Source organism: Ascaphus truei, chromosome 1, assembly GCF_040206685.1.
Source record: "Ascaphus truei isolate aAscTru1 chromosome 1, aAscTru1.hap1, whole genome shotgun sequence".
Taxonomy (NCBI): domain Eukaryota; kingdom Metazoa; phylum Chordata; class Amphibia; order Anura; family Ascaphidae; genus Ascaphus; species Ascaphus truei.
This window is the reverse complement of record NC_134483.1, coordinates 164,238,148-164,259,069: the sequence shown is the minus strand read 5'-3', so window position 1 is coordinate 164,259,069 and position 20,922 is coordinate 164,238,148. Positions and strand designations below refer to the sequence as shown.

At 44.5% G+C, this 20,922-nt stretch overlaps 1 protein-coding gene across 2 annotated transcripts in view; it reads left to right on the top strand.

Annotated features, from left to right (window-relative positions):
• Positions 1–6,780: 6,780 nt before the first annotated feature.
• Positions 6,781–20,922, top strand: part of DMRT1 (doublesex and mab-3 related transcription factor 1) — a 199,909-nt gene continuing 185,767 nt past the window's right edge. The window contains exon 1 of one of the 2 annotated variants that reach the window (XM_075597335.1): positions 6,781–7,502. In XM_075597335.1, coding sequence (XP_075453450.1) covers positions 7,284–7,502 — 219 coding nt within the window. In that variant the 5' untranslated portion in view covers positions 6,781–7,283. The remainder of the gene's footprint in view (positions 7,503–20,922) is intronic. The other variant, XM_075597326.1, reaches the window with a different exon arrangement.

Below are 20,922 nucleotides of genomic sequence, written 5' to 3'. Positions count from 1 at the left end.
GGGGGAGCAGAGAGAGGGGGAGCGGAGAGAGAGAGGAGGGGGGGAGCGGAGAGAGAGGGGGAGCGGAGAGAGAGGGGGGAGCAGAGAGAGGGGGAGCAGAGAGAGAGGAGGGGGGGAGCGGAGAGAGAGGGGGGAGCGGATATTTATAAACATATAAAACTTGAAGTCCCGGGCAACGCGGGGTATATAAGATAGTTCTAAATATTTCTAAAAGGGCTCAGTTGTAGAAACACGGTGAGAAATTATAAGGAAAACACGAGAGAGGTGAAATGTGGAATAATAATTGGTCAAACGTGCCACAAAAAAGGGACTGATTTCAATGTGATCCAAAAACATGTGAAAATAGGAATACCTGTTTTAGAGTAAATAGCTGCTTAAACAGGAAGTGGAAGCACAGACATTTGTAACTAAAAACATAGAACTTTGCGGGTGTTCCTGCGGCAAAACGGCAGCAAAAACACTGCAACTGATTTAGCACAAACTAAAAATCCTCTTAGTTATAACGGGAAACCTTGTTATTGCAATGTATATTTGCCCCAGTTTTTCCAAATCAAGAGATTTTGATAAATAATCCTGTTTGTACCTTCTTTCACCATCATACTTGGGGGATCATTAATTAAAAAAAAAAAAAAAAAAAACCCTAACAGATGTCACTTATTCATCTACATCAGGGCTCTTCAAATGGCGGCCCGCGGGACAAATACAGCCCGCAATGGGTCCTGATGTGACCTTTGAACTCTCTGCTCCTGCCAGTTTCATGCTAGTTACCTAGGCAGCTAAGTGCAATGTCTCACTAAAACTCACTTGTAAATTAATGTAAATATATGTGGTACAGATGTTATAAATACTTGCAAAATGTCGAAATATTATCATTTTTAAGCCTTTCAATGTATCTAAAATTATATTACAAAAAGCTTGTGGCGGAGTAGATACAGGGAAGATAGACATGATTCAGATAAAAGTGCTCAGGCTCAAATAGTGTCGATTTTATTCTCAGACACTATGCTACCAAAAATAACGACTGAAAATCATATACTAATATTCATTATAATTATTACAAACAGTTTTTCGTGAAAGCCGCAAGCAATATAATTCCATGTGCAGGGGAAAGTGATGCTATAGTATGACCTTTGGCAAGCTCAATCGTTTCGAAAAGATAATTATTCAGTTTAAGCAATAAGGGCGTGGTAGTCTATTTTTTTTTTTTAACTTTCATTTTCATTTTTAGACCTGCTGTCACAGCCTTGAAAGGCCCTTTCCCTCACTGTGAAGCTGATATAGCAATGTTAACACAGTGTTAACTTTGATTCAAGCGCAATGAAGGTTATAACACGCTAACAGGGAGTTCACATCTGCACTGCCTCTAACGTAGGGGCCAAAGTCTCTCATTTTGGCCGAGTGTGTATATCCCTATCATGTCCCAGTATTCTCTCTGAGCCTTAAAGCAGCAGTACGCGATGAGCGCCATTTTTTTTATCTCTTTTACTTTTTATTGCCATTTCTTTTTTTAACTTTGTATTTTTTCACTTGCACTTGACACTTTAATAGACCTCTTCTTGCCCATTCTAAGGCTGTTTTTATCTTTAAAGCCGTAGGCCTCGGCCAGGGTGGCGCTGAGCGGGCGGGCTCACGCTGGCCGCGATGAAACACATTGTGTGTGGTCAGCGTGAGCAAGCGCCTGCGCCAGCTCGTCGCTTAGAGCAAGCAAATTTGATTTTGCTGCTCGCAAGCGCGTCACGTGAGCGGTTCGCCCAATGAGAGTGAACCAGCTCTGTGATATCGTGGCCACGCCTCCAGGCGAACGCGCTCCTAAGTGTCCAGAAGGTTCAAATAAAGCTCTCTCCAGACCCCAGTGCAGTCTGAATGTTAGGTAGAGATGAATAAAATCATGATTTTTAACACAAAAAAAAAAACACTTTTTTTTTATTTTTTAAAGAGCAGGACGTGCTTAGGGGTTAATACCCTAACATTATATGAGTTAAACTCATATAGGCTTCTGGGGGGGATTGCTGCTTTAAATCATTGTCAGCTTTTCCTACTTACACTATAAAAAGGACTTGCGAGATTTTGCCTTGTTTAATAGAGCTCTGCTGGTGACTTTGCCAAATCATACGGATAGAATGAGGTGTCCTTCAGCTTTCAGGGAAACATCTCCCTCCACAAAACCTTGTGACATATCGCTCCTGCCTTCACAAGGAACAGGGCCCTGATTGTACCGTTCCCATGTGCCATTGCTATGTAATCTCACACCATCCTCCCTGTCCTTTCTACAAATAGGTTATTTATTAGCATTTGTGGTTAAAAAAAAAGTATATCTAATTATAAAAAACACAATGCTGCTTAAAGGTGCAATACATAAAAAAAAAAACAGTACACATTTAAGAGGTATTCAAGAAGCTATGATGTGGACGATCTGCTATTGACTTGAATGGGAGTTTTTACGTATTCGACCGTGTTTGAGCCTCTAGAATAAACCTCGTAACCGAAGCAGCGGTCGAAGAAAACAAGCAAAGTGTTGTAGCATAAAAATGGACGTGCACAACATCTGCAGGCAGTTTGAAAAGTAACGGGCTGGGTTTCACAGCAATTTTGCTCTTGTTGTGATCCAAAAATAACTAATAAAAGATCATTTTACATCAGTATTTCTCTGGAATGGAAAATTCCTGTAGGATTCTAGAACTATAAGACTATATCTGTCCGAATTGTCAGGGGTCCCCAACTTTTTTGTGTCAAGGGCACACTTGAGAGTTCAGGAGTAGTGGGCTCCAACCAATTAATGCACGCGCACTCACTCGTGCACGCACATACACACACACACACACACACACACACACACACACACACACACACACACACACACACACACACACACACACACACACACACACACACACACTGACCTTAGGGGGAGGCCTCCAGTGCCCAGAGAGAGGCACGCAATTGTCGGCAATCAACGTGTTGCCATGATCTACACCGTATTATCAAATGGCTGGCCAGTCAGTCACGGACACCCACAAAAGGCTTGGCGGACGACATGGTACCCGTGGGCACCCCTGGTCTAAGTGGTACTTTAAGTATCCACTGGTCAAGTTTAACACTCTCAGGCTCAGATCCACTAAAGATACCCCCTGAATGGGAGTAAAAGTGTGCTAAAGCTTAGCACCCTTTTGTGGATGTAGGCCTAAGTGCTCTAGGGTTACAAGGTAAAAGTCCACCTGCCTTGACTGGTTTGGGTACCTCTATCTCACTGGCACTGTGATCAGAACATGACAGTTGTGGGGTGCTGTATAATCAAGTTAGCGGGATTTTGGGTGGTAGGGAATAATTGAAGCAATTAGCCCTGAGCATGCCAAAAACTTAAAATATCTATCTTTTTATCTGAGCATTTTGTTTTGTGTAGAGAGGTAAAGAACGGATGAAGTGTGTTAATGATCGCGCCACTACTCCTGCTCACAACCATCAAAAAAGCTAGCACTGTCCCTGTATGCAGAGCTCTTCAAATGTGTGGAGGAAAATGTTTAAAACCTGCAGACCAACCTTAACAAAGGGCTCAATAACTTTTCATATATACGCAGGAGTCTTTCCAATGTGCACATGTTTTGGAATACATGTTTCGAATATGGTGTGCACAACATGCTTTAGAAATTGCAAAAACACAAAAAGGGGAGTGGGTAAAAAGTGATTATTACAATATGTGTTATGCATATCATATATTTTTCTTGTGTTGGGCAAGTTTTACAATGTAAAGAATAACGTTTAGGATGTGTGGAATAGTTTTGCAAAGTGCAGAGCAACTTTTAGAGAGCAAGGCAACCTTAAATTGTGCAGGGCAATATATTCATGTGCAAAAGATTGAGGAGAGTAATGTACTTGTGTAGTCTCACTCATTTGCAGCATATATTCAGATCTAGGCGCACTCTTTTTTTTTAAAGAGCTGTTACTCTTGAAATGCTGTGTTCCTTGCATGTTTGTGCCACTATGCATAAATAAATATGTCATGCTCACGTTGGGCTAATCTTTTACAACCAATCCCATTGAGTGTGCAACAGGTTTATTTTGCCCTACAATTCATCTAACTATGGTGAACAAAGGGAGGACCACTGTGTGAACTGGACCTGCACCTCTCGGAAAACTCTGAGACTGAAAGTTGTCTTAAAAGTCAGTGTAGATACTGTAGTTAATACTGTACGATAGTGCAGATAGTCAAAATAATAGATAATTTATATAAAAAATGGAATAACGAAGTGTGCACTCACACTCTATAAGATATACAACAGCAGATCAGACAAAATTCTCAATAAAGAAGACGTGGAGAGACTGAGTCTAACGATGTAGGTGATTCCATTTAGGTGATTTCCGGATGCAGGACCCTCCGCCAGACCCACGTATCTGTCTCTCCACAGAACGTCTCCAATGATTGCAACTCACCGCTTTTCACCCTCGGCTTCGTCAGGAGTGTAATCTATTGTGTAATCTATGCAGCCTTAAATACCCTTGATGAGCTATTTCTATTGGCTGAAGGTCTATTGTTCCTATATCCACCATTTGAAATTGAGAATTTTGTCTGATCTGCTGTTACATACCTTATAGTGTGAGTGCACACTTCTTTGTTCCGTTTTTTTTAAATATAAATCCTCTACTATTTTGTCTATCTGCATTATTGTATTCGTCTTTTTTCACCCTGAGATAATCTAGCCATTGGGAGAAAAACATTCTGAGGTTCAGAGCTTTTGAACCTGTTTCTTGTCACAATGGATATACAGTATGCTTGTTTGACTATTAGAGAATGTGAGTGCAATTCCTAAACCAGATTACCCATCAGATTACCTTTTGAGATACAGTATTGCACTATTGTGTCTTTTGTTCTCATTTTCTCTGTACCTGCACTCCCCAAGCTTTCTGAAGATCTCTACATGTGGAACAATTTGGGAACCAATTCTGAAGAAAAAATGGGGGTTGAACTGCTTATTTTACATGTATTTCATTTGAATCACTTATTTCTCCTTGTACTCATTATGTGATTGTAATCACTTTTTTCCCCACTATTAGTGAACACAGATAATTTCACTTATCACTATATTGAAATGTATACTGTATTATTTTGTTAAAAGTGAGTGTACCTGAACTTTTGGATTCTATGTTACTTCTATCAGTGAGAATCCACTAAAGTCTCAGACACTGCTGAGGCTAACAATCAGTGAGACTAAACCCAAATCCGCAAGACTCACAGAAAAGCAGTAAGGCCTCATTCAGGGTGGCAGGGACAGGAGGTGGAGGGCGCGCGTCCGCGCGTTAGTCTGCTGGGCGATGTGTGCACCTCATCCCCAGCAGACCTTTGCTAGCGTTGAGGAGGCGGGTCTACAGAACTCAGCTTAGGGATGGGTGTTTTTCTGTTCAAATCATTTTCAAGAATGATTTGATTGGCTCCTGAAGTACTAGTGACGCTGCTGCAGCTTGAAAAAACAACCTGAGTTGTTTATGCAAACTGTAGCAAGCGTCAACTCGGTAGTTCGGCGACAGGGTAGCTGCTACCCTGACAACCGCTATTGACTTTAAATACTTTGTTTCGAACGTGCGTGCGCACGTCGCGAAGCAGGCACCCTGAACAAGGCCTAAGAGCTGACCTTATTGCTTTGCTTTAGTGCAGTAGTTACCATTTTTTTCAGATTCTCTCCTCCCCTTCCTGACAAAAAAATAAAGAAGTAACTGTTGTGGCTTTGGAACCCATTTGGTTATTTGCTGCACAGATTAACCAGCACTTGGATATTTTGCTCCCAAAATCTCATTTAAAACAGTGATAGTTTTGCTTTGTGTCACATACTGTATTAATTGAGTTATTAAAGCAGATAACCCTTCTTTTAATGTTCTCTCTTACCCCCCCCAAACCCCCATTTCTGTCACTCTTTGTCATTCTTTCTATATCTCACATCACTCTGTGCTTTGCTCCGATTTTTAACCCTTTGAGAGCCGAAGGGGATGGGGGACCAGCCCACCCGCGGCATTCGCGATCATGTGACCACCCAATGGCATCATGGGTGACGGAATGAAGGTGTCGCACCCCTCTTCCTGTCAGATCGCGTTCTGTGCTCTCCCTAGAAAAAACTAGCAATCAGAGTATGACATTCCTACTATGTCACAGGGCCCCTTGAGTTGAAGAATCCATGACATAGCAGCTACGTCAAACAGCGCTCAAAAGGTTAAGTATGGTGTCCAACATCCTTAGGTTGGTAATGACTCATTGGGAGTGCAAAACATTTTACAAAAAAAGTCTCCTGCCTGCAAAACTGGGGCAAATAAAAAAGAATGCAGTGCAACAGTTTTTTCCCGTTGATATATCTAGTGCAATTCTGCAGTATTGCACCAGATATATCTACAGAAACTATAATTGCTTTCAACACAGTTCTTTTTTCTTGGATAAAAACACGGTGCAAGAAACCTGCACCATATGTATCAAAGCAAAAAAAAAAAAAAATCCCATTGTAAGCAATAAGATTTGTTTTTCTTGCATACATGGAACACGTTGTGCGCCCCAGAATTGCACCCTATTTGCCATTATACCTAACCCCCTCAATGTGCTCTTCTTTAAAGAAGACAGTGTGCAGCACGTGGCTGTGCCATGACTGCCAGTGAGTGGTGCGCCTGCGTGTGAGGCCGGGGGCGGGAAGCTGCCTGCACAGCAGCACATGTCTTCTCTCTCCCTCCCTATTATTATCTCCCTCTCCTTCCGTCACCAGCTCCTCTCCCACACGCTTCGCATTCCCCAATGTTGCAAACTGTGTCCCAGCCCCTGTGCGCGCCAAACCCAGGAGACTCATGAAATAAAGCACACACACACAGGATACATCTCACACCCCTTTGCCTCTCTCTAACCACTCCCTTGGGCAGGATACACCTCTCATACCCCTTTGCCTCTCTCTAACCACTCCCTTGGGCAGGATACACCTCTCATACCCCTTTGCCTCCCTTCCCACCTCATTGGGCAGGATACATCTCTCATACCCCTTTGCCTCCCTTCCCATTCCCTTGGGCACAATACATCTCCCAGTCACTTGGGCAGGATACACCTCTCATACCCATTTGCCTCTCTCTAATCACACCCGTGGGCAGCATACATCTCTCACACCCCTTTGCCTCTCTCCACACTCCCTTGGGCAGGATACACCTCTCACACCCCTTTGCCTCTCTCCACACTCCCTTGGGCAGGATACACCTCTCACACCCTTTGCCCCTCTTCCCACTCCCTTGGGCTCTGGTCTCCATTTCTGCACAGGCCACCCAGGAGGATGCCCAATGAGGAGACCTTCAGTAAGCCCCGCACGGCCGGGCTGCTCACCCCGGGGGGCCCCGGGAAGAAGTCCCCGCGGCTGCCCAAGTGCGCCCGCTGCAGGAACCACGGCTACGCCTCCCCGCTGAAGGGGCACAAGCGCTTCTGCATGTGGAGGGACTGCCAGTGCAAGAAGTGCAGCCTCATAGCAGAGAGGCAGAGGGTCATGGCAGCACAGGTGAGCACAGGGGGTGCTGTGCGTGGTGTACTATGCTGTACATTACAACTATATATAGAGAGAGAGAGAGAGAGAGACATCTATCAGATCATACCTAAGAGCTGATGTATACCTAGATCTAGCTTTGAATGACTTGCTCTAGATCTCTATATCAATGACGTGCACTAACTGCATCTAGATCTATCTAGTAATGTCCAGCACTACATCCAGATCTATCTATTACTGATATGCGCTACATCTAGATCTATCTATTACTGATATGCGCTACATCTAGATCTATCTATTACTGATATGCGCTACATCTAGATCTATCTATTAATGTCCTGCGCTACATCTAAATCTATCTATTAATGTCCTGCGATGTATTAATGTATTAATGATATGTGCTACATCTAGATCTATCTTAATGATATGCACTACATCCAGATTTATCTATTAATGACGTGCATTACATCTAGATCTATCTATTAATGATATGCACTACATCTAGATCTATCTATCAATTGTATGGGCTGCATCTAGATCTCTCTATTAATGACATGCATTACATCTATATACAAATCATACCAAATGCTTGATGTGCAATACATCTTGAAATAGTTATACAAATCATAGCCACACTTAAAACAGGGTGGGCTTATTTACTAAGCGGTGCTATTCTACAAGACACCTTTCAGCACTGGAAAACACATTATAACCTATTCAGTTTAATTGACCAGGAGGTGTTTTCCAGTGCCGGAAGGTGTCTTATGGAATAGCATATATTATTTATTAAATGTTTTACCAGGAAGTAATACATTGAGTGTTACCGGTTGTTTTCAGGTATGTCCTGGGCATAGAGTTAAGATGACAAATAATACATGGTTACAAATACAGTTACATAAGTGAACAGGGTATATACATTATATACAATACATTGCATGCACAGTTAGAGATAATATATATTATAGGCGTATGTAACAGTTACAGACCAGATTAAAATGTGAGACAGCCTTAGTTTTGAAAGAACTTAGACTGCTGGCGGCTGTGAGAGTCTCCGGTAGATTGTTCAAGTTATGGGGTGCACGATCAACATGCTCTACATTCAGATATCAATATGTTAAACACACACACCTTACTCACTGTAAAATAAAAATATATTTTCTTTAAATAAATAAATAAATTAATAAATAAATATTGTTGGTGTGTAAGTGAATATGTCCTGGTGCTCACTACAGTTGCAATCCCGGCAACATTTAAAATGGATTGTTTTTACATAATGGAACCAATGTAAGCTCCGCCGACCTCCTGGTTATGGAAATAATTATACTTTCTGGCGTTCTCTCTGGAGAATCCAACATAGCTGCTGTGGACCAATAAGACACGTAACCGGTGACGTTGCGGTTTCATATTGGCCCGTGGATCCCACAAGATGTTTCCCCAGGAGAGAGCTGCCCCCCCACCCCTGGCAGCTACACGGTAATTATCTCTGGAACCGGGGTGTCCCTGGCACTAAAAATGGCAACAGTTCAGTTCCTGAGGACGCCATGGTCCCAAGTATGTAAAAAAAAATCAATACAACTAATTCCATGGGGAGATTGCTGATTTAATCACTGCATAAAATAATGATGAAAGTGTCTATTTACCCGGCAGCTGGCTCTTCAACCTCCTCCCTCTCTCTCCCTTATTTCCTCCCAGATTATCCAGATTTAGATAGTGCTGGTTAGGGTTAGGCGAGCATATTAGGGTTAGGCTAGCATACTGTATTAGGGTTAGGGTAGCATATTAGGGTTAAGGTAGCATATGAGGATTCGGGGTAGCATAATAGGGTTAGGGTTACGCTAGCATATTAGAGTTATGGAAAGGGTTAGGCTAAACAAGTCCCTTATTTACCCTGCTGCCTATAAATATGGCTAAGCCAGTCCCTTTGGCTGTCTTGTTAAATGAGACTAAAAAGGAAAAATTCTCAGAAACTGCTGGCAATCTGAATTAAGGTTCTTTTTACACCCGACGAAGGCTAACCTAACCTCCAAATGTGATATATATACAGTGTATATATATATATATATATATATATATATACATATATATATATATATATATATATATCACTCTGCATAATAAATCTTTTTTCTTTATTCAAATTGTCAGGAATTTCTGGCCACTATTCCTTTTTTGGTTGCGGCAGGCTCCCTTGTCTGATTAATTTTGGATGGGCACACGGGTCACCATCCTACCGGTACTAGCACCTTTCTAAAATGTTCATTATTATAGTAGGTGAGTGCCCACCATACCCAAGCTTTGTTTAATAAGACTAACCAAGTCCTGTATTTATTATAATACATTGTAAAGCCTTGTATTGGTGGGCATCTGAAATGCTCAAATTGGCACGCCACATGAGTGTGGCAGGAAGCAAATGGGCATATAGAAAAAATAAAATAAATGATACCCTACACTGGCGCCTTTATTGAATAGATGGTGATAGAACATTTTGTTCTGACACATCATGTATGTACAGTACAGGGCAGTGTGTTGTCCTGTCATCCCAAATCCAATCAGGAAGTGGCAGCAGATGTGCGGCACTTGCCCATTGCCATCAATGTACATGTATAAGGCTGCGGCCACGCTAGCGCTGAGCGCGCAGCACTTGCCGAGTTTAGTTTCTGCAATTTAAATTGTCTCGTCTCTGCTCACGCGGTGCGCGCTTGCGCGGGTACGCACGCTCTCAAGCTTGGCGCTTGGGGAGACAAAAAAAGACAGTTTGAAGCGCGCTCAACAAGCCCCCAACGCCCCCCCCCCGCGCTTGCAAAATGCACAGAACACCCGGCGCTCATGCTTGGAGAGCTGGTAACGTCACCGCTCAAGCATGAGCGCGGTCAGCGCAAGCGGGGCCGCAGCCTTAGGCCGAGTCCATAGCAGGGGAGGCCGCGCTGACCCGTGCGGACGCTCCGTGCTGAGCCCCTGCATCCTCCATGAGGATGTCTTTAGAGGGGGCTCACGCGAGCGTCCGCAGGCGTGCTGAGGCGCTGGATTTTTCAGCCGACAGCCAAGCTGTTTTTCAGAGCAATGTCGGCTGAAAACATCCAATCAGCGCGGAGCAGCGTCAACGTCACGGCGCCGTGACGTCGGCGCCCTGACGTTGACGTCACTGCCCCGCCTCCCTCAGTCTCCCCCCGCCTCCCGATCGCGCCCGCTGGCTCGAGCCTCAGCGTCAGCGCGCCTCAGCCCTGCTACCCCCTCTATGGCCCCAGCCTTAGGCCTCGGGCATGGTCAGAGCTTACTCGCTGACCCGTGCTGAGGCACGCTGGTACTTACCAGTGAGCCCCTACAGCCGCAACGAGAGCGGCTTTAGTAGGGGCTCGCCTACGCTTCCGTAAGCGCGCGGAAGCGTAGGTCTTAGGGGAATTTTTAAATCAAGCGCTTGCCGGAGCGCAGGGCCGGTCACGTGAGCGGTTCGCCCAATGAGGGCGAACCAGCTTCGTGACGTCACTGGCCCGCCCGCCGACACGCCCCCGACACGCCCCCGGACGGCGCGCTGTCTAAGGCCAGGGAAAGCACCCGCTTTCCCTGAGCCTCAGCGCGCCTCCGCACGCCAGCAAGAACCTTGGCTGAGGCCTTAGGCCTCGTCCACGGTGGAAGCTGGCGCTCTAGCGCTGCGCCCTGCTTGGTCGTGCTTTTCCTGGCCGGCTAGGTGCGCGCGCGTCTGGGGGCGCGGCCCCGACGTCATGCAGCTGGTTCGCCCTCATTGGGCGAACCGCTCACGTGACGCGCTTGCGAGCAGCAAAATCAATTTTGCTTGCTCGGCATGCGGCTGAGCGCCGAGCAGGTGCGCCCGCCCACTCACGCAGGCCAAATGCATTGTCGCAACGTGTCCAGTGTGAGCGCGCGCGCCCATTCAGCGCCACCCTGGACGAGGCCTTACTGTCACAGGGCTCATTTATCAAAATGTGTTGTAACCCAAAATAAATGTGCCAACTGATAAATACATATCTGATATAAAATTCAAGTAACTCGTCTCTTACCTGTTCATAAATTCCCATATAGTTTGCAGATGCAAATAAAAAAGGAAAGCAATTATAATAGTTGACGACAAGTAATGCCTATTCTTAATGAGACCATTCCCTTAATATTTTAACACTACATACTGTTGATCTTGATAAATTCCTCCTGACCTGGTTATTTACACAGAGGATGGATGGTTACTATATCATAACGCATAACCAGGTAATTTTTTACAAAGACAAGCCTACAGTATCTCACTTGATTGCAGCTTTTTCCTAATGTGCTTATTTAATAGGTATTGATGATCTTTCCCATGGCAATGCACTGGTCGGTATACTTCTGGTGCAATGATTCCCGTATGATGACGATGAGTAAGCACTGCTGTTTTGTGTTTTACGTACAAATCTTGATTTCCGATTCTACCTTTGAGAAAACACCTATTTTTTCCCCTTCTATTCCTATATCAAGAAACACTTAACTCTTTTGTTGTGATGTACATTACAATAACTTTTTTTTATTACACTTTTATTGTTGATATAGGGAGCACATCCCTCCTGGAGATTTAAGTGCATGCAACCTCAATGTGTACGTGTTACCCTGTGTATGTATTTCCTATACCATAACAGCGTGCGCCTTTGTTACTGTTATTTCACATGCACTGTGTTATCCAACATCTCTGTCAATATCTAGACATTGCACTCAGAATTTATTTACAATGTTAAGGACTTAGGGCCGTTCTATGCTGTGTGTGGCCTTGCGCGCGTGCCTGTGCGAACGCATGTGCATGTGCCGCACGCTTTTTGTGTGTATAGTGAGGTACTGTATGAATGTGTGTGTGTGTATGTATATGTGTGTGTATGTGTGTGTATGTGTGTAAATATGTGTGTATGTGTGTTTGTTTAAATAAGTTTCGAAATAAATAAATAAATACTTTAATAAATGTTTTATTAATAACATTGTACATACATACACACACATATACAAACACACAAACTTTCAGCGGCGGGTAGCGGCGCAAATTCATTCTTTTTCTCATCTTCCCCCCTGTCGGCCGGTTCCACTCTCCTTGCCATGCTCCCCCCTGTCGGCCGGTTCCACTCTCCTTGCCATGCGCGCGGCGCCATTATAGAAAGGCTGACTAACGTCAGCCAACTAAAAACGCTGCGCACGCAGTATAGAACCGGCCTTATACCAGTGCCTGTTGATTACAGTGTCAGTGATAAACACATAAAGCAATTGTTTTGCAATACTGGAAAACAAGATATTTTCTCCCATATTATATATAGATACTGTACATAGCACATATATCAGGGCTCTTCAATTGGCAGCCCTTGGACTCTGTGCTCCCACTTAAGTTCATACTACGTCATTGCTTAGGCAGCTAAACGCACTTGTTAGGTAAAGGAAAGTAAATATATATTGTGCAGATGTTATAAATGTTATAAATATACTCATTTCTAACTCGTTAAATATATCTAAAATGACATTACAATAGGCTTGTGGCCCTTCTACTCCTAAATTGTTTCTGTTCTGGCTTAGTTTAGGAGACTAATACACAAATAAAAGCATTTCGTTAGCCACAGAACGGTATCATCTATTTATTTTTTGATTTTATATATATATATATATATATATATATATATATATATATATATATACATACATACACATACATACATACAGAGCAATATACACAGAGCAATAACAAGTGTGTGTGTGTGTATATATATGTGTATATACAGTATGTGTATGTGTATATATCTATATATATAAATATGTATATATTTATACACACACACACACACACACACACACACACACACACACACACACACACACACACACACACACACACACACACACACACACACACACACACACACACACACTTGTTATTGCTCTGCACTATTTATTGCAAAGCAGCATATTGCCAGCTTCACCAGCACTAACTAGCTTCTCACATAGCAGTGACCCGGGATCAGTAAAAGCAGCCGCCTGGTCACTGCTCTATCTTTCCTCTCTTTGCTTCTGCCATCAACTTCTGGCTGACAGGAGGGAGAGGAAGCATCAGTGCCCGTCTCCCTTAAAAAGACAGTGTGTGTGTGTGTGTGTCTGTGTGTTTGTGTGTGTGTGGGGGGGGGGGGAGAGTGTGTGTGTCTGGGGGGGGGGAGTGTGTGTGTGTGTCTGTGTGGAGGAGAGAGGGTGTCTGTTAGGGAGGGGGAGAGAGTGTGTCTCTGTGTGTGTGTCTGGGGGAGGGAGAAAGTGTGTGTCTGTGGGGGAGATAGGGTTTCTGTATGAGGGAGAGAGAGAGTGTGTGTGTCTGGTTGGGTGAGGGGGAGAGAGTATTTGTCTGTATGGGGGAAGGAGAGAGTGTCTGTGTGGGTGAGTGTATGTGTGTCTGTGTTGGGGAGGGGGAGAGAGGGTGTGTGTGTGTGTCTGGGGGAGAGTGAGAGTGTGTGTGTCTGTGGGGGAGAGAGAGTGTGTTTGTGTGTGCGGGGGAGAGAGTATGTGTGTGTCGGGAGGGGGATAGATAGTGTGTGTCTATGGGGGAGGGAGAGAGGGGGAGAGAGTGTGTGTGTGAGGGAGGGGAAGACAGAGTGTGTCTGGTGGAGGGGGAGAGAGAGAGTGTGTGTCTGGGAGAGGGGGAGAGATAGAGTGTGTTTGTGTGCGTGGGAGAGAGTGTCTTTGTGGGTGAGAGTGTGTGTCTGTGGGGGAGGAGGAGAGAGAGTGTGTGTCTGGGTGTGGGTGAGTGTGTGTGTCTGTGTGGGGGAGGGGGAGAGAGGGTGTGTGTGTATCCGTGTGTCTGTGGGGGAGGGTGAGAGAGAGTGTGTGGGGGGGGATTGGGAGAGGGTGTGTGTCTGTGTGGGGGAGTGGGAGAGAGAGTGTGTAAGTGGGGGAGGGGGAGAGAGAGTGTGTGTGGGGGGGGGAGGGGAGGGGAGAAAGAGAGAGTGTGTCAAGTATTTTCAAATGTAGGGATTTAGCGTTCATTTGTTGGAACCATAATTAATGTGTATAGGTAAATTTAAATAATGAGTGATGAGTGGGGAGGTTCTTATAGTATCCATTTTATAACAAGGAAACTACAATAAATAAAATATAAGATTTTACTTAGCGACCCCTGGAGAAAACAGAGACAAGCAAAGCACCCTGGGAAAAATTCAGCATTCTCCTTTTTGTTAGAAAACTCAGAACTCATATTATGCTTCCGGAAACATTATGGGTGTCTCTATGGGGTATTAAGGTGAAAGTGGTGCAATTCGTGGCAAAGTTCACAAGATGCATAAAAGAAAAAAATCCTATTGATTTTCAAGGGGGTTAGTTTCTTTTGCCCCACACTTGCTCCACCTTTGCCTTGATACATATGTCCCTATTTTTTCAAAAGGCAATTTTAGAGCAAAACCAGAGCATTTTTACCTTGTCCCTATGTATAAAAGCATTTTGCCACGTCTGCCCTACCTTGCACATTGGAGAGTGTCAGTAGGAGGAGTTGGGGAGGAGGTACATGGTGCCCAGATTATAATAAGATCACATTCTGCGTCTCGCTCTGCGCCACTCTTTTGCCTTTTATTTGCCAAAGGAATCCTCCATAGCTGAAGTGACCTTTTAGGCTGTGTTTATAGTGCCCGTGCGCGCGTGCGACAGAGCGCGTGATGTCACGCACGTGTTGTATGTGTGCGAAACATGCACTGAGCTGGAGGATATCGGGAGGTGACAGGGAGGCATGGCGGAAGCGTGGCTGTGACATCACGTGAGCGGTTGGCGCCTCATTGGCTGAACCGCGCACGTGACCCGTCGCACGGCAAAGACAAATTCATTAGTCTGGCCGAGAATTGCGCTCTTGGTCGCACGCACTTTGTGCACCTTCATTGCGCTACATTAATTTGTTCCGGTGGCGTCGCACGCATGCGCTCTGCCACTATAATCGCTGCCTATAGCATCAGATGTAAGAAACGGTCCTTACATGTGTCGCAGCTCTGCTCCAAAAAACAAAGAAGAGCGGTTAACACACTTATATCTATATATTTTGTTACCAGGCTTACCTGATTTGGGGTCTCTTGGAGCTGAACGGTGGTCTTCCAACCTCTGTGGACCCCCCCAAGATTCCTGAAGATATCTGTGAGACATTTGCGCCCGTGTGAGAGAAACCCCAATTGCGGCCTCAGCGTCACAAATGGAAAGGTGCAAGCTGATTTCCTGCGGCTGCTTCTCCGTGTCAGGGAAGTTCCTGCGAATGGAGCTTTGTGCCTTTCTGACACGGAGAAGCAGGTTCTCAACATAGGGGAGAAGAAGGAAAGGAAATCAACAAGAAAAAAAAAACACAGAGGGGGTCATTTCTCAAAGTCTCCCGGCTGCAGAACTGGGGCAAGAAAACGACACAAAGTTTACTCTGCAGAACTGTTCCCATCGATACTAATGGCATTGTGCACTGTTTTTGCACGTGTCTTGCTCCAGTTTTGCACCCGGGAGACTGAGAAATGACCCCCTGAGCACAGTGCCTATAATAAAATGTGCAATAAAGGCTTTCTCTTCCAAATAATGGTTGAATCTTGGTTACGTCTTCTTTCTTCCTTTATTGAAGATAAAAGAAACAAACATGATAGATAGCACGTGTGAACATTTATCAGATAAAATAATAATATTAATAATAAAATGTTTTCCAATAAAAAATGCTGTTTGTCGTATCAGAAAACTGTAAGTGCAATTTCACTTCCAACAATACAAAATAAACTGACATTTAAAATTAATAAAATAAAAAAACTATATCAGGCACATGCTACAAAATAGAAAAATATAATATTAAAAGGCCATTGTAAATAAAAGGATTTTGCTCCATTTTTCTCCCGTCCAACCCAGCTTGTTCTATTAGGCTGCTCTTATAGTGCCCGCGACGGCGATGCGACGTCGCTCCAAAACAAAACAATGGACTCCGTCGAGAGCGCTTATAGTTAGAGTGACGGCGACGAGCGAAGTCGCGACCAAAAATGATGAAGCCGGGAAAATTAGATTTTTCAGTGACTGTTGCCACATGTGACTGTCTCTGAACCAATCAATGACCCTGTCGCTAGCGACGTTGCTGAAAGTTAAAAATTATAACTTTTGCGGTTGGCGACGGCGACGTCATCGGTTGCGTCGCCGTCGCCAGCACTATAAGCGCGGCCTTAGTGCCTCTTACACTCCTCTCTCACACACCTCGCTCTCCTCTCTATTTCCGCCTTCTCTCTTCCTGTCTTAGGCTGTGGCCACGGTCGGGGAGACGGCACGGAGGTGTGTGCGCGCGGCGCGATCACAATGCCTTAAGGCAACGATCGCAGCCATAGACCAGGCCTGCGTCAGCGCGAGGGGGCGCGCTGTGCGCGAGGAATCAGTTACATTTGATTCCACGGCACGACGGCCACGTCACGTGAGCGGTTTGCCCAATGAGGGTGAACCAGCTCCGTGTTGTCATGGCCACACCCCCTGACACGCCTCCCCGTCGCTTCTACCCTGGCCTCCAATCGCTGGGGGTAAAAAGCGGGTGACATCATGCGCACGCGCACTCACGTGTGCGCAGTCGCCATGACCGCAGCCTTACACCCCTTCTCCCTCGTCTCTTGCTCACTCACCCCCCTCTCTTACATCCCCTCCCTCTCTTGCTCATTTACTCACTCACCCCCCTTCTTTCACTCACACTCCCCTATGCTCACATTTCCCTCTCTCTATCACTCTCCCCTCTTACAATTTTCCCATTCACCCTCCCCCCTCTCTCACACTCTCCTCTCACTCTTCCACTTCCCCCTCTCTTACACTCCCCTCTCACTCTTCCACTTCCCCCTCTCTCACACTCCCCTCTCACTCTTCCACTTCCCCCCTCTCTCACACTCCCCTCTCACTCTTCAACTTCCCCCTCTCTCACACTCTCCTCTCACTCTTCCACTTCCCCCTCTCTTACACCCCCCTCTCACTCTTCCACTTCCCCCTCTCTTACACCCCCTTTGTCACTGTCGAAGTGATCAATAGTTTTGATCTATTAAAAACAATAGTCCATTTTTGTCAATTCTTTTTTATACATACTGATCGCAGCTGCTACGGACAGCTCACGGTGCCTGCTTTGGCCGCGCACTTCCGTGCGCGCCTCAACCGCGCACTCCTGCAGCCCCAGCGATCTGCGCGCTAGCTGCAGGACTTGGGTCGTGGCCGATGGGGGACGTGGTGGACGCGTTACGGAGCTGGTTCGCCCTTATTGGCTGAACCAGCTCACGTGACGCGACTGCAGCCTGAAATGTCAATTTCGGTTGTGGCGGCAAAGTGTCGCAGCGTCAATGCAGTACTTTGCCGCCAGGAGTAGTTTCTAGTTTGTACACTTTAATACACTAACATCAAAGAGGGCCGAACGTGCGCCCGCACGTAAGCGTGCGCACGTCGCGAAGCAGGCACCGTGAGCTCGGCCATACAATGACGCCCTTACACTACAAGGTGTTACCACTGAAACACTAAGCTGAAAAATCCACCCAAAAAGTCATTTTGTGAATTGGATGATCAGATACACAGCCTGTTTCACTCCTATTAGATTACATTCAAAGTAATCTGTACTGCAGTGTATTTTAGAATAAAGTGTTTTTTCTGTAGTAGGAGAAACAAAATATTTGTATTATTATTTTCCAATTGTTGATTCTAGTGAGCAACAGGAGGGGCCCCGGAGAAGACCAGACATATAATATGATATTTATGAATATTTCTATGCTCCTTTTTTTTTTAAGTACACATTATCACATGCTTTTTGGGGCCAGCTTCTGGAAGTGAAATAATTGATCAATTCTATTCGGTATCAAATATTGTGGTGTTTTCTTCACAGTGGCAGTGATAAAGTGACCGCACAAATATGTTTCTACACCTAGTAAAACACTCTTGAACTAGTTAAACGGTATGTATTTAGCAAGGCCAAAGGGTCTTTATGAGGTTGCTCTTGGACTGGTTAGGCAGCTAAGTGCAGTTTTCCAAATCAAAACTCACTTGGGAATATGTAAATGTAAATATATATGGTACATATGTAATAAATGTTTGCAAACTGTTGACTTAATAATCGCCAAGGCTTTATAGCAGCAATACAGGTTTTATTTTTTTAAATTGTATTTGTTCTTCTGCAGGATTGAAGCACGGGGTCTCTGGAGCTGAACTGTGTTCATTTTGGCTCCCAAGGCCCTTTGCTTCCAGAGATACTTACTGTACTTCCGTAGCGGTGCTGGTATCTCCGTGGAGTTTAAATGTCCCGGTCGCATGGACCAATAGGAAGCCGGAAGAGATGATGTTACAGCTCCCTATTGGCCCACGTGATGCAGGACATTTAAGCCACCATTTCGTTAGGCACACAAGTTCACTGGCTGCAGAGATACTGGCACTGCTACAGAAGGTACACTAGTATCCCTGGAAGCAAGGGATCCCCCGGAGCTGAAGTTTAAAACTCCCTGCTTCAATCCTGCACTAATAAAACAATAAACGAAACCTGAATTAAATGCATCTAAAATGACATTACAAAAAGCTTGTGACCCTTCTACTCCCAAATGTTTTCTGATCTCACCCGCTGAAGACCTAGTTGAAGATACCTGGTGTATAGAGTACTCCAATTTAAATAAAGGCGTATTTGTTCATATAGCCTTTGAATGCCTTTCTACCGGAGCACTGCAGAGATATGTGTTTATTATTGTTCAGCATTCTTTGCTGCTGTTAATTCTCTCTCATACTGACAAATGGTTTTATTATTTATTCATTAAGCGAGTGTTTTATGTGTGACTATATAAAAAAAATAAATAATATAATGCTGAATATTTAGAAAGGTTCATTGATTTCCCTTGTACAGCTCTTTTGAAGGTAAGCGTTTTCAGAAGAGTAACACTTGTTCCACAAAATATATGATATATATCACATTAATTTGAGTATATTATTTAGTTTGAAACCTTTCCTTTATTAATAATGTGAAAATGATTTTTGTATATATTATATAGGGCACGAAAGGTTATTGTAAAGGGCTACGGAAGAAAGGCAACATCTGAGAAAACCAGCGCAGCATCTTGCATTGCTTTATGCTGCCGGCGATCGGCATTTTGCATGCGTTACCTGATGTGTGTACTCCAACGTGTGCGTGTGACGCGTGAGGTTATACTAATTGAAACATCAGGTGCTATACTAAGGGAAAAACGGGTGTGTTTATGGGCGTCTCCACTATCTCCCCTGGGAGCAGCAATAAGAAGTGGAGTTGCACACCTTTTCTTGCTCTTTCCCCCCTTAATACCTCAGAGACAATGTAGGGCCTCACTTTTCTAATGGTCATAAGTGTAGCCCCAGTATATGTAAATAGCTTCATTTGAGTGCACTGATAGCTCTTTTGCCAGCTTTAATGTAATAGTATTAAATCAAAGTAATAGATTATTATATATATGTACACACACACACACACACACACACACACACACACACACACACACACACACACACACACACACACACACACACACACACACACACACACACACACACACACACACACACATATATACATACATAATCTATTGACTTGAGTACTTAGCTTTTATTTATTGAGACTTTTTTACATACATCCCACAGCAGCAGTAGCGCAATTCATATCTTGTTTGTTTTCACACACACACACACACACACACACACACACACACACACACACACACACACACACACACACACACACACACACATATTAAAGAATATCACTTGTGAGCACATTCACATGTCTTAGACAGGTCTGCAACCCGGCCTTTCAACCATTATCACCTAGCATACAGTGCTTCCACTGCAGCAAGGGATTGTGGGAAATGACATGCAAATGAACACATAATGTGTCACCTTTTGCCTGAAATCCATTTACATGGAACCCATATAAGCAAATGCTTTTAAGCACGGCATGTTTTGTGTGTGTATATATATATATATATATATATATATATATATATATATATATATTCTATAGCAGAGGTGAGCAAATTGGGGTGCGCGACCCCCAGGGGGGGGCGCAAGACTGTCTGAGGGTGACGCGGGGTTTACAGAGGCCCCGTGCGCTTCCCGAAGATACTTAAATTAAGTGCCGGGGAAGCGGCGAAGGCCTCTGTAAACCTTACTTACCTTGGCTCTGGCGGCTTCTTAGACGCGTCGCCATGGCATGGCGCCGTGAGGTCATGCAGCCGGAGCCGAGGTAAGCGGGAGGGGGGGCCGTGAGAGGGGAACCGCCGGCAGGAGGGCGCAGGGAAAAAAGTTTGCGCCCCCATGTTCCATAGAACATATATTCTGTTTGCTAACATTCAAAACACAGCCTATTCATTAATATAAAACCTCCAAGCGCTCAATCCAGGAGACAATCTACTTAAAATGTACAAGAATAATGCATAATGAAAAATATAAACTAAAAAGTCTATAAAAAAAATCCTTCTGACCA